We start from the raw sequence: 14,225 nt of genomic DNA, 5'->3' as shown, positions 1-14,225 counted from the left end.
ATCGAGCACATGAATATAGAGTTAGTCCTGGGATGTAGGAGGGGACGGAGCTAGGAGCAATAAAAAAGGAAGGTGGAGGGGACGCTGGAAGGGTGTATAATATCTTCTTACTTCACCTGGCCTAGAAAGCACTTAGAAGATGGCATGATAAAACTTGACTGAGCTTTCATGCAGGGTTTAACATTCCTGGAGCCAAATTCCTCCTTGTGGCAGGGGCTTGAATGAAAGAACTCTGTATTCCACTTTTTAGGGAATTGCATTTAAATTTAATTTAATTTAACTAGGCTAAGACAAAAAGGTAGAAAATCGAAATTCATTTTAATAATGATAAAGAAGAATCATCACGAACGTCAAAAGACGATGAGATGTCAATCTCAAGTGGGTGGAAGGAAAGCGCCACCTGCTGGAGTTTTATGACACACTAAAGGTGAGTCTCCAGTTTAACACGAAGCTGGTTTAGTTCCGAAAGAAAGAGTGAGTTGTCATCCTCTCATTTTCTCCCCCCAAAAATGTAATATAACCTAAGATTTTTAAAAAGAGAGATATAAAATGCTATATTGACAGTTGACTGATACCTTCTTGAGACAAAAGGTTTACACAACGTGTTGACTCCAAGTATATCAATGGAAGGTTCAGTGAAAGGAAAAAGTCTTGAAAAAAGGTCTCCAAGAAACACAGATAGCTGCAGCATTGAAAGCCCAAGACAGACCCAAATGAATTAACAATATACTTTTACTTATTTATGTATTTTTGCATTTTAATGTATACAACATTATGTTGCCACCACCTAAATGTTTTCAATAGGGAAGTGGCATTCAGGTTATTATTATTTGACTGTCACATAATGTTTTGCCTGCCAGAAGGTTTATTTATTTTTGTCGCTGTGTTACTTTCCAAAGCCATGTCTTCCTCATAAAAAACAAAACACTCTGAGGTATCAAATGCAATCCAAAAAAAAGTTATTCTTTGCTTTCAGATTTCGATATCAAGAGAAATCATAGAAGGCCATATTTAACATACCTTTTTTTTTTTAAAGCGAACTCTTCATTGATTTTTCTAGTTTAGCAAACACAACATTCTCACTGACTCGACATTTGATTGTAGGTCCTGTGCATTCAACTTAGCTGCTATCGGTGATCGATTTTCTTTTCAGTTGCAGAGAAAGATGGCGGACCGAACGCCTGGCTCTCAAAAAGCTAGCGCTAAGGTGAAATTTACCATTTGTTCTCGTGTTAGCTAAGCTGTTCCTATCTTAGTGAAAGCTGTGTATTTTTTTTAGATTCACGGAAAACGTTTGGTGTTAACATGGTAGCTGCCGCAAGAGCTACGCGCGCTTACTGAAAAGTGACACCCCGCTCTAACGAAACCTATCCATGCTAGCATAGCTAGGCTAACCATATAGCTAATGCACCCCAGGACTAAGTCGGTGTAGCTATTTACAAACTGCATCAAGGCAAAGCTGATAACTAAAAGTAGTCACCACACAAATGATAAATTTTGAAATATACAATTTAATGTATATTCTTACTAAGAAGCAGACGTCATGGTAACGTTAGTGGCTCAGCGTGCTGGATTCAAGCAGTCCCGCTGCAGCTTACACCGAGCTGCTAGGCCTCTGGTAAATTTTTAGACGTCAGACTGTAACTTAGAAGAAAGTTTACAGTAAACGAAACGCATACAGTCCTAAACAGATATTTTGTCTGTCTTTTGCAGTTTTTTATTGTATACATATCTTTATAAGTTACAGTTATGCACAAATTGGCTGTCAGAGTGTCTGTCATTTTGTCAGAATAACACTGAGCACACCCGGCTCAGCGTCTGGTTACTTGAATCTGTTGTTGCTTATAGAAATTGTCATTCTGAGTCCTGGTAAACATTGCCTTGAAACGTAGCTCTTCTTTGTTTACATCGGCAGGCGCTGCTTGAGAGCAAACTCAAGTCTTTCAGCATTGGTAAGATGGCTGTGGCAAAAAGAACTTTAAGCAAGAAGGAACAAGATGAAATAAAGAAAAAGGCAAGTTTGCACTTCTTTTTTAAAATTAAGTTTACTCATCTAATCAATTTTTAAAAGGTTTTATTAATTATTTTATGCTGCATATCGGCTTATTTTTTGTTGATTTTTCTCATATTCAGGAAGATGAGCGAGCAGCGGCAGAGATTTATGAAGAGTTTCTTGCTGCTTTTGAAGGAGGAGGAGAGGGCAAGGTCAAAGCATTTGTCCGAGGGGGTCTTGCAAATGCATCCAAAGGTACAGTGTTTGGACTGTTGTCAGTTACATAGCTACAAACTGTAATAATCTTACATGTCATCCTGCGCAAGGAGGAATTACTATGTTTTATACCACTTATGTTTTTTACATAAGAAAATGTATGTGAGGATAATCATTGCAGGGGCAAGGTATTAATTTAAGAAATAACATTTTTGCCCAAGAAGGAAAACAGACCAACTGTGGGAGATAATTGTGTTAAATTGCTTTGGAAATTAGAAATTATCTTATTTATTTTGATAGGAAGTTGTGTTGCATTATATGCCGAGAAAAAATGCAAAAGCTTTTTATATGAGCTGGACACGCACTGATCAGACATCTTGACAGATTTCTAAGGCCCTCATATTATCTGTTTTCTAATTTTAGAATGCAATATTTAATTTTGTAGGAAGTTTTCTCCTAAAATGTAGCATTTTGGGATTAAATTTGTCTGATTAACATTTTAGAATGCAATTGCATTGGTTTTGTACAGTAAAAAAAAAAAATTGCCTGAGAAGAAACAGACTGAAAATAAAATAAGAGTGGGCTTATAGGGTAGAAGATTTCTAATAAGCAATTCTCTAAATCTCTGAATTATAAATAACTAGAGAAACACATCCTTTTATGAAACCATATTAAAAAGAATAACAATCTAAAATATAACTGTATTCAGATTTTTTTTCTTTTGCACTTCTGAAAAAGTAATGTATCACAATCTTGCATTTTTGTGAGCCCTTAGGATCCTTTCAGTAGCCAATCATTAGCTCTTCTTCATGCATGCTGCCGAGATAAAGTCAGACTAAGAGAGAGCAGTTGGAGTTACACATATCTTAAATACATTTGCACTACAAAATGATCAGAATTGACATTTTAAACTTTTTTTTAGTATTTATATTGGGGATTGGTGTTGCTAGCATTACTAGCATCAGTGCCTGGTTGTGTTCCCTGTGTAGTTTGTAGCTCTTTACCTCAACTTCAAGACTTACTGCAAAACTGTCAACATTTGCTAATCCAACATGCTCAGTGACGCATGGAAGAGGACACTGAGAAAGATTAAAACCTCCTATATCTACATGCTCCCTCTAACTTCTCTGTTGATACCACTCATCCTGAAAATATAATTAAGTTGCATTTTTATTTTTAGCAACAGCTCCCACACCAAAGAGTGTTGTTGTTAATCTTGCTTCCGGTTGCTTTGGTGTGGTGCTGTTCAATGACTGGCAAAGAGATTGGATTTGTAGTTTCTGACAAGTTGATCTCTGATGAGGGTAAAATATAGTAATCCTGATATTTCTTTGCGCTTCTCTTCTTTAAACCAAATATTAACAGGAGGATTTTGAAATAAGCATGCTGTTTGTCTTTTCAGAGGAATCATCTTCTGATGAGAAAAGGGGAAAGCTATACAAGCCCAAATCCCGTTTTGAGACCCAGCCAAAAAGCATCCTGCCTTTGGAGACTCCATCTCAGTTTTTACCAGCAGACAAAAGAAATGTAAGTCCTTTCAAGGTCAACTAATTGTGTCCTTTGTTTGTGCTTTACAATTTATTTTGTTAGTAATAATATGTTTCTGTTTTTCAGACTTTAAAGAAGGGCAGTGAAAAGGAAAAGAAGAAGAGTAACTTGGAACTTTTTAAAGAAGAACTTAAACAGTATGATTTATCATATGACAATATTACTTTCTATTGGTCTGGGGTTTTTTTTAAATAAAATTGCAATATATATATATTTTGAATTTCAATATGTGCCACTTGTTTCAGAATCCAAGAAGAAAGGGATGAAAGACACCGGATGAAAGGACGCGTCAGTCGCTTCGAGCCTCTGCCTGGATCAGAGGGAAGACGCTCCTGTGAGTGAATTTAAGCTGCTTTAATGTCTTCTGTGTACTAACATGGTCGAAGCAGCCCCGTCCAGCACGCCTCACTCAGCTCCCCGCCCCCTTTGTGCTGCTTTCACCCTGAAACAAAATTTATACTGCTTTTCTGCTTCTTTTAGCGGATGGTTCTTCAAGAAGAAACCGTCCGTCCAGTGGTAATTTTGACTTAATACAGTGACCGTGAATATCTCCAACTTGCTGAGAAATCGAATCGAGGTTTCAGACAGCAGCGGGAAATTATTTTCTCGTTTCTGTGTCTGCAGTTTTGGACGACTGCGCGCCAGGATCCCATGATGTCGGCGATCCATCCACTACTAACTTGTATCTTGGAAACATCAATCCACAGGTATCTTTTTTTTTTTCAGACTCATATTGAAAGGCAAAATAAGACAAAGAAGCTTGGTGAAACAGCTTTGACTTGAATTGAATGCTGTAGTTTCAAATACTGGTTATTCCAGATATAGAATCCTGCACAGAATTATGTGTTTTGCAAATGGTTATTTTTGTCTCTGCATATTTTCATAAATATTTTGTGTTTGAATCATTACAGATGAATGAGGAGATGTTGTGTCAAGAATTCGGGCGGTATGGCCCTCTGGCCAGCGTGAAAATCATGTGGCCCAGGACGGATGAGGAGCGAGCTCGGGAGAGGAACTGTGGATTTGTGGCCTTTATGAACAGGAGGGATGCTGAGCGAGCCCTCAAGAACCTAAATGGTACGTTTTTCTTTCATAAAGACCACAGAACTCGTATTTTACTCCACCCTGATGATGTAAACACTTCTTTTTTTCCGCTTTCCTTTAATTATAGGAAAAATGATCATGAACTTTGAAATGAAATTAGGATGGGGCAAAGGTGTGCCCATTCCCCCTCACCCCATATATATCCCTCCCTCCATGATGGAGCATACACTCCCACCCCCTCCCTCCGGCCTACCCTTCAACGCGCAGCCCCGAGAGAGGCTAAAGAACCCCAATGCTCCAATGATTCCTCCACCCAAAAACAAGGAGGAGTTTGAGAAGGTAACTCAGAATGTCAGCCTGAGCTTTCATGGTATATGGTAGTGTTTAATTGTGCTGGTATTGTGTTAGCTATTGTAGTTAGCAGTCAGTGCAGGTTTTATTTATAGTTTATTAGATTTTTTTTTTCCTTGTTAAATTTCATTTACTAGATTTTAATAGGAAAAGTTTGGATATATTCAGTTAGCTTGTCTTATACGTAAGTGTTTATGGGGTTTTGGCGTTTAGTAAAAGGAAATGTGTTCTCTCTGTGAAGTTTGAAATGCATTTTTTATATTTTTCTCCTGTTGCCTATTTAACAATACTCACATTCTATTGTTTATTATCTGATGTGACTTCATATACAGACTCTGTCGCAAGCCATAGTCAAAGTGGTTATCCCAACAGAAAGGTACATGTTTTTTCTTTTTTCAAATTGGTGTACAAACTTAGAAAAAAACCTAACATCCCATTTTGAAGCTAAAAGTTCGATCAATTGATCACTGCATGCTACAGGGGGGCAGCTCAGTGTGGATGAGCAATGGTTGAGGCAAATGGATTCTGTTTTTATGCTTGCACATAATGTAGCACCCACACATTTTATCTTGCTCCTTCATTTATCTCCATTGTTCATGTTTTCCTTTAAAGTGATTAGTTGAGTTGAGATTTTTTGAAGAGAGGTTTTTAGTATTGGTTCCCTTGCTTTTAGTGAAATTGAAATGGCTTTTGGAGAAATCTCATGTTGAATGTGTTTTTTTGAAAAGTGAAGAAATCTTGAGAGTAGTGGAAGCTAACAGCTAGTCAAGAAGTGGCTCTGGTCTCAGATAATTACAGCGACATTAACCAATTGTCTTGTCATCTGTTCACTGATATAATTTTATGTGATCAAACAGATTTTATACACCGTCTTAAAAACTAGCAAATGCAGTGGTCTCTTTCGGAGGTCTAGGTGTTAAACATCCTCCAATATGGTCTTGTGTGTAGAGATGCACTTATGAAAAACTGTTTTTGGCTGATTTTTATTTGTAAAGCTTAGATTCTGAATTTAGCCAATTAAGATTTATCTTTTAGGAAGAGGAAGATATAAGGGCAGAATTCAAAATATCGTTCCTGCTGTGAAAACAAGCTTTCATAAGGAGAACTGGTGGCCTTACTGTGTCTTATATTAGCACTTCTTGTGGTTAGCATGATTAAAATGGCAATCTCTGTAGAATGTGGGCCTTTACCTTAAGTCTGAGATTTTCAAAAAGCTTCCAAATCCAAAATGTTTCATTAACCTACAGAGGTTGGAATCTTCATGTACAGCATTTTGTGGGACATAGTTTTCCTTTAATGGCTTCCTGCATCACATACACACACCCACACACACATATATATATATATATATATAGTTTTAGTTTTACAAAACTGTTTGTAAAATTAAATCTCTACTATAGATGAGAGAATAACCAGGGTTTGCATCACAAAACCTCACTCCAAAAAATCCCTCCCTTTAAATCTGTAGCAAAGCATCACCACCTTCATACTTCCACATCATAAACAGTTGATTGTGTTAATCTAGATTAGTGACATTGAGCTCTACCACATTCATGACCTGCTGATTCTAGATCTGAAGCCACCTCTCAGGCCATTGCTCACTCAGACCGTCTCCCCCCTTGGCCTCTGTCACTCTGTGGGTGAGCTCAGTAAATCTGGCCCCCAGCCAAGAAACCCACCTTAGAATTAGCTTCTGAATGACCTTTGACATTGGCCTTGGTGAGCAGCACAAGTTGAACTGTCTGCAGCAGCGAGGGACCTGAAAAGCATCATGGGATGGATTGGGAAAGTATACAGAATTTTACCCCGCCATTGGTACGATCGGCTCCAATACACATAAATGTTATCTGTGTTGTCAAATGAAAGACACCCCTTGTCTTATTGGCTGATTGTTTTCAAGCTACAGGACACATTTCCATTAAAATCGTCACAAGTATTTAAATAATCTCTTCTGCACCATATTCAGTCAGCACAAAGTCCACCAGTTGATTGTCTAAGTCAGGCAAAGAATCCTGTTATTTTTTTTTCTTTTTTAACTTCAAACTAGTCTGGAGTTGAGTGGGATGTAAAAGCCATTGTATTGGCAAAACATTTTTGTCAAAACAATGTCATGTCAGTGCTCCCCACCTGTTCCCCAGATATGTACTGCTCCCTCTGTTCTTTCTTTATCATTTTTAAGTAGGATCATTTATTTGATACAATTCTGGCAGTGCAATGTAATTAAAATCAGTTGCACTTTTGCCTTAGGGAACACTGGTATTTAACATATCACAGGGTTTCTGCAGGGTCTTTAAAAAGCCTTAATCTATTCATTTCATAGGACTGAAATTTCATCAATCACATAAATTAATCTTACAATATTGTTTTAAATAAATTGAGAATAATTTAAAAAGCCTTTAAGTTAACTTATTTATTTGGAAGGCATTAAGGTCTTAAATAAAAAAACAAAAAAGCTCTTAAAAATGTTTGAAATATGTGACAGAAACCCTTCAAACAATGAGTAAATTTAAGTAATAGAAAAGATTAATTTATTTTAAATTCATGATTGGTTTCATGTTAAAATGTAATTTTTGGTATTTATGTCAATGTTGACCGAAATATATAGTCACTGTTATAGTTAACTTGTTACTGGTGATTTGACACCCCTTTAACAGTTTTTCTCATCAGGCTTCCTTTAAACAAAACATATTATTGTACATTTCCAGAGCATTTAGGTACCATCTGCTTGTGTCACTTTTCCAGATCATTTTTGTCGTATCCAAAAAGTGGATGTTTGTGGTCGTAGCTTCAGCGTTTTCAGTGATAAATGGTGTAATTATAAATTAAGAATAATGTAATTTTCAGAGAACTGTTGTGGGTGTCAAACCGCCAAGCATAATTTATACTTTAATGAGAGAGGAAGGAAGTAGTGCTCAAGACTCCAGTCCAGTCTGAATCAGTTTGCTTTAACTGTGTCTTTCTTGTAGGAATCTGCTCTCTCTTATCCACCGCATGATCGAATTTGTGGTGCGTGAAGGCCCAATGTTTGAAGCCATGATCATGAACAGAGAAATCAACAATCCAATGTACAGGTCAGTTAAATTACCCAAAAAAAACATGTTAGAAGCTTATAGTTTCTACTATTAGCTGGCTGTTTACACAGATAAGACTGATGGTTATTGTTTTCTTCCAGGTTTTTATTTGACAACCAGAGCCCGGCACACGTATACTATCGTTGGAAGCTCTACACTATACTACAGGTTTGTCGTTAAAATTGAGAGAGGGGGAAAAAAAAAAACTCTAACTTGCGATCAGATTTCCTCCACTTGTTTCTACATCTTTATATTAAATGTAAATGCTTCATTTTTCAGGGTGAATCCCCGGCCAAATGGCGAACAGAGGACTTTAGAATGTTTAAAAATGGCTCTTTATGGCGTCCGCCTCCTCTTAATCCGTACCTACACGGTCCTTATGATGATGGTGATGAAGAGGAGGAAGAGGAGGAGGGAAACAAGAAAGGCTCCTTGAAAGAAGAGTAGGATTATCACCTAAAATGGTTGCACATTTTATTCAGAATATGATTAGACTTCACCTTGCTGTTTAACTTGTGATTATTGATGTTGTTCGTGTTGATTTTATATCTATAACAAATTTAAAAACAAGGCTTATAGTTATTTATAATAAACAGTAAAGCCACAAACCTTTTTCAAAGTAAAACATAAATATTAGACATAAATTGATAACTTAAAGGCCCAGCCTCAGTTATGGATTTGGCTCAAACTCACCCCATGAGATTATGCACACTCCATGAGTCCATAAATGACACCCATTAGGGGGAGCTTTTGAGTCTTTGAATTTTGATTAAAAAAATTTCATATTCAGCTTATATGCTACACCACTCTTAAGGACATGTGTATTTGAAACTAATACATTTATACCTGCAGGAAGTCTGAGTAATTTCAGTTTGATCAGGGGTCATAATCTGCCACATATTTTATGAATCAATGTTTCCAAAATAAGAATAAGACCCAACAAATTGGGAAAATATGCTTTAATACAAATTTGTAGCAGTATGATGTAGAAGAGCTTGGAGTTGAGCGTCTGCTCCTCTGCACTGAAAGCGGTCAGTGGAGGTGGGTCAGGCATCAGGAGCCTCTCCAAGGTCAGACCGTTTGATTGCATCAAGACCCCCTCTGACCCTCCATACAATGCTGAGAAAGAAGTCTGGGTTTCACTTCTGAATCCATCGTCAAATAAGTGGAGGACACGATAAATGGATGATTAGATAGAGAGCTACTGGATTTGATATGCGAGTGAACCATGGGTGGCCAACTCCGGCCCTTAGGCGGCGATGTTCAGCGTGTTTTAGATGTTTCTGTTCCAACAGAGCTTAATTATCTCCTCACTTTGTGTGCAGCATATTTGTGTTCAAGTCTGTTTTAAATGCAATTCAACAGATGTAGAACAATCAGAATACCTTCTGTTTTGGTCTGGAGTTAGCCACCTTCAGGATGAACTGTGATTGGTTATAAAGTAATGCTGTGTTCAGGGAGCGGGACAAACTGGAGGAGATGCTCCGCGGTCTGTCTCCGAGGAGAGGAGACGTGGCAGAGGCCATGCTGTTTTGTCTGAACCACGCTGAAGCTGCTGAGGAGATTGTGGAGTGTATCGCTGAGTCCCTCTCCATTCTGAAGACCCCTCTACCAAAGAAGGCACGTCCAGAGCTCAGTGCTGCCTCCCTCCAACCATTCATCAACGACGTCTAACCGTCATGCTGCTTGTTAATCTTTCAGATTGCACGGTTATATCTCGTTTCTGATGTGCTGTACAACTCTTCTGCCAAAGTATCCAATGCGTCTTACTACAGAAAATAGTAAGTTTAGTTTAAATAGAATTGATAGTTTATTTGTTGTAAATAAATGAATCTCGGTGAGTAAGTCTGTTTTTGTTCTAAATAGTTTTGAGACGAAGCTTAGCCAGATTTTCGCTGATCTCAACGCCACATACAAGACGATACAAGGACACCTGCAGAGCGAGAACTTCAAGGTAGCTGCGTTAGTTTATCAAACTTCACAACGCTCTGCTTCGCCGGTGATTCATATCACTCAGCTACCAAGTTTGTTTCCTTTTTTCTTTGTCGTAATAGCAACGAGTGATGTCATGTTTCCGGGCGTGGGAGGATTGGGCTGTGTACCCTGATCCCTTTCTTATTAAGCTGCAGAATATTTTCCTTGGACTTGTTAATCTCTCCTTGGAAAAGGAGGTCCCTCTTGTTGTAGAGGTAATAAATCACACATACATCCCCAAATTTTAATTTTCACTTAGATCATGCTTGATTTTTCTCCTCCTTGTCTTCTTCCAGCCTGAACCTGCAGAAGACCTCGATGGGGCCCCTCTGGGGGAGTTTGTAGATGGAGCCCCGCTGGAGGACGTGGATGGGGTCCCTATTGATGCTGTACCCATTGATGGGGCGCCAATCGATGGAGCTCCTCTCGATGATTTAGACGGGGTTCCTATTAAGTCCATTGATGACGACATCGATGGAATACCTCGTGAGTGAAGCGGGGACCAGCACAGAGAGGCCTGAGGAGGGCAAAGTCCTGATCAGGACACTCCCAAATATAAATGACCATTATGGATTGTTTCAAATCTCCAAAAAACTTTTATTAACTTTTATTCTGGTTTTGACAGTGGATCAGTCAGCGGGAGCAACTTTCAAGGTTGCACCCTCAAAATGGGAAGCGGTGGATGAGGCAGAGTTACAGGCTCAAGGTAACGTTGGGAAGCCTCTACCTGTCGATCATATTTGATTTTTTTCTGTCTTTGTAATTGAACGTCTTCACTCCTCAGCTGTAACAACCTCAAAATGGGAGATATTTGAGCAACCAGAAGAATCAAAGAAGTAAGATGCCTTTTTGTTTTCCATCTGCTCATCATGGTATATACTTATGAATTTGCAGACTATTTTCACCACCTTATTCTATTTGTGTAGGGGTGAGGCAGACAGTGATGATGACGACAGGAGCCCTCGCTCAGAGGATAATCAGAGCTACTCCAACCCCATCAGAGACGACTCTGATATGAAAGCCAAGATGTCTGAAATGAATGAGGAGAAACGCACCAAGCTCAGAGAGATTGAGGTTTTTTGTGTTTTTTAATCTATTTTGCAAACTAAAATATATGTCTAAATAATGTAGGGCTTTAAATGATTGATTGAAATGTTTTCTTTTTGAAGTGGATTGATTTAAATAAATAGCACAAAAATATTTAGGAAAAAAATGCTTTTTGTAGCAACTGGTCAGCCTCTGTTCTACATGCAGTATCTGGCTGAATATTTGACCTTGGGCCGTATTAGAAATTGTAGATTCCTCATTTTAACTAAGTTGGTTTCTTGGCACACGTCTTCTTTTAAGTATGGAAAATACACTTGTAGAGCTGAAAAACTGCCTGCATTATCTGTTCCGCTCACTCAGAAAATTCTGGTTTGTCAGGTGATCCGAGGAATCATAGCAACGCAGTTAGAAATGTAAAAAACAGCAGCAAGAGCTATCAAGTTTTCAGTATTGCATGTTGAATTAATAGAGATTTTAGCTGGCCTCCATTCGAACAGCCAAAGTTTGCGCTATTGTTTGGAATCTAATCAGATAAAAATGTGTTGAACTTTCCTACTGCTTCCTTATTAGACCAGTAATCTGGTTGTAAATAATTTGCTTTGCTGCTGTAAAACAGCCTTTATTACCTTTCTGCTGGTTTTGTGGCCATTGTATGTATTCATTTGAAGTAGTCTTTATAACATTTATTATACCTATATCTTTTAAAATCTTTTTAAAACAATTTCCTGTTCACATTTGACCATGTTTCTGATAAACCTAAAAAGTGCAATTTAATATTGTTTTTTTGCAAGTTTATGGCAGGATTTTTATTCCCTTGTCACTGTTGTTTTCTAGCTTGTCAGGGTTTATTTAAACAGTCACTGCATGATGTACGATGTTATAAATGCTGATAATTTTCCATAGTTCCCAATAACATACAGTATTTATGCATTTGCTGCTCTGATGTTTTGGTGTTTGGCTCCTACATGCTCCATCAGGCTGCATCAAATGCTTGTATTTAGTTGGGGTTTTTTTTAAGTTCTCTGCAGATTATTTTGTTGTATTGTCACAGTTTAGCATTTGTTTGATCTGGTTATTTGTTGACCAAAATGATTAAAAGATCAAGACGAGAAGATTATGCCAGTGAGGAGAATGCATAGTAGCAGGATATCATGGTGCAATACATTTTTGACAACAGGTTAAAGTCATGAAGTTCCAGGATGAGCTGGAGTCTGGGAAAAGGCCCAAGAAGCCTGGACAGAGTATCCAGGAGCAGGTGGAGCACTACAGGGACAAACTGCTACAGAAGGTAAGAACCTAGGTTATTGTTACCTCTAATATACGATACAGGACAAAACAATAACCAAGCTCCTTTTGTCATGCTTTTAAAAAGGAGAAAGAAAAAGAGAAACTTGAGCGTGAGAAAGAAAGGGAGAAAAAAGAAAAGGAGAAAGCAGAGGCGCGGTTAAAAGAACTGAAGAAGGAAAAGGAGAAGGATGACACACCAACCAGGAAAGAAAGGTGATTCAGACATTTTAAATAGAGTCACATTTCTAAAAGTAAAGCTTCAATTTGACTAATGCACAATCTGACACGTCTCTCCCTCCTCTCAGAAAGCGGCATCACAGCGGCTCTCCCAGTCCATCGAGGAGCGGCAGCAGACGAGGCCGGTCATCCTCGCCGCGGTCAGAGCGCTCAGAGAGATCGGAACGCTCCGATCGATCATACTCTAAAGACACATCGTCACGCTCATCCCATAAAGACTCTCCTCGGTCCAGCAACAAAAAATCGTCCAAGAGGTAAACGCTTACACTGCATTTAAACATTTATTCTAGCTGGTATTCCGTCTTCTCCCTCTAGTCTCAAAATAAGATTGTTGGTTAATTTGTTACTCTAAGTTGCCCTTAGTTATGCGTGTGTCTTTTCAAAGTTTACAGAGCTGTGGATGTAGATGCTCTTCAAGGTTGCTAAGTGACATTACCCACACAGAAAAATGAGTATTTTTCTAGCGTCAGCTGAAAGGGTATGAAGAAGCCATTACTCCAAAAGCATTGTGGAAATCCTGATCATAGTTTGAAACTGAACTCAGGGACAAAGACCTTAATTTCTAAATACATCTGAGATATGATGAAACTAAAAATAACCATGACGACCATCGCTACCTTTGAAAGAAAAAGGGAGAATTTGCAGGCCTGGGAACACCATCCCAAATGTGAAGTGCGGTGGTGGCAGCATCATGCTGTGTGCATGGTGAGCTACAAGAGGGACCAGTCTATTAATCTAAATGGCATTCAGAGAGAAAAATTAAGTGGAAACTTTAAAGCAGCATCTGGAGATGCAAATCAGGAAGATAGAGCTTGGGAATAAATAAAGCTTTTTTTTTTTTTTAAAGTGCATGTAAACACCTAGTTTAAATCGTATTGGTAAGGGAGATTTTTTAAAACGTGAGCTGTTTTTAGGAACTCTAAATGTGCAATGTCCCTTTAATCCCGCTAGATCTCCATCTTTACCTCGCACACCGAAGCGATCGAGGCGGTCGCGCTCCAGGACACCCAAGAAATCAACCAAGAAGTCCCGCTCCAGATCTAGATCCCCCCACCGATCTCACAAGAAATCTAAGAAGAGCAAACACTGACATCTTTTGTTTCTCGCTCGTAAACCAGCCCCTCTCATTCCCCCCCCCCATCTCTGCGCCGCGTTTGATTTAAAGGTGGACTGATTGGCAGCTACAGATCTGCGATGGCTGTAGGTTAACGAATGAACAACAGTGAGTGGAGGGTGCTGCATGGGTTGCCATCTGGTGTAACCGGTAGATGGGGCCACTGCTGTTTTATATTGTAAAGATTTAAAAAAAAATGTTTGTGTGTCCTAATTTCTCCACCTTACAATGGAAATCATCCATGTGGTAGACCACACCCATGTAGTGTGAGAGGAAAAGTCTTACATTCATGCTGTCGACTTCTGTTTTTGTAGTTCACATTAAAAATAATTCCTAATAAACA

At 38.6% G+C, this 14,225-nt stretch overlaps 1 protein-coding gene across 3 annotated transcripts; it reads left to right on the top strand.

The window, feature by feature from the left end:
* The first annotated feature begins 1,137 nt into the window (after nt 1-1,137).
* Nucleotides 1,138-14,223, top strand: u2surp (U2 snRNP associated SURP domain containing). Of its 3 annotated transcripts, XM_014468596.2 has the most exons (26): nt 1,138-1,207; nt 1,916-2,014; nt 2,134-2,248; nt 3,612-3,736; nt 3,824-3,894; nt 4,003-4,091; nt 4,238-4,273; nt 4,382-4,464; nt 4,669-4,834; nt 4,929-5,140; nt 5,485-5,528; nt 8,119-8,223; nt 8,325-8,391; nt 8,503-8,666; nt 9,681-9,843; nt 9,925-10,004; nt 10,090-10,177; nt 10,278-10,412; nt 10,494-10,683; nt 10,823-10,903; nt 10,982-11,033; nt 11,124-11,271; nt 12,422-12,532; nt 12,617-12,744; nt 12,837-13,022; nt 13,720-14,223. In XM_014468596.2, the coding sequence occupies exons 1-26, from the start codon at nt 1,166-1,168 to the stop codon at nt 13,856-13,858; spliced, it is 2,919 nt and encodes a 972-aa protein (XP_014324082.1). In that variant the 5' UTR covers nt 1,138-1,165; the 3' UTR covers nt 13,859-14,223. The 3 variants fall into 3 exon arrangements, with proteins under 3 accessions (XP_014324082.1, XP_023181997.1, XP_023181998.1); XM_023326229.1 differs by lacking the exon at nt 4,238-4,273; XM_023326230.1 differs by lacking the exons at nt 1,138-1,207; nt 1,916-2,014; nt 2,134-2,248; ... (5 more) ...; nt 4,669-4,834; nt 5,485-5,528 and having other exon boundaries at nt 5,053-5,140.
* Nucleotides 14,224-14,225: the final 2 nt, after the last annotated feature.

The sequence above is a fragment of the Xiphophorus maculatus genome, chromosome 21, assembly GCF_002775205.1.
Source record: "Xiphophorus maculatus strain JP 163 A chromosome 21, X_maculatus-5.0-male, whole genome shotgun sequence".
Taxonomy (NCBI): domain Eukaryota; kingdom Metazoa; phylum Chordata; class Actinopteri; order Cyprinodontiformes; family Poeciliidae; genus Xiphophorus; species Xiphophorus maculatus.
The sequence above is the reverse complement of the archived record's forward strand: the minus strand, read 5'-3'. Positions and strand labels throughout refer to the sequence as shown.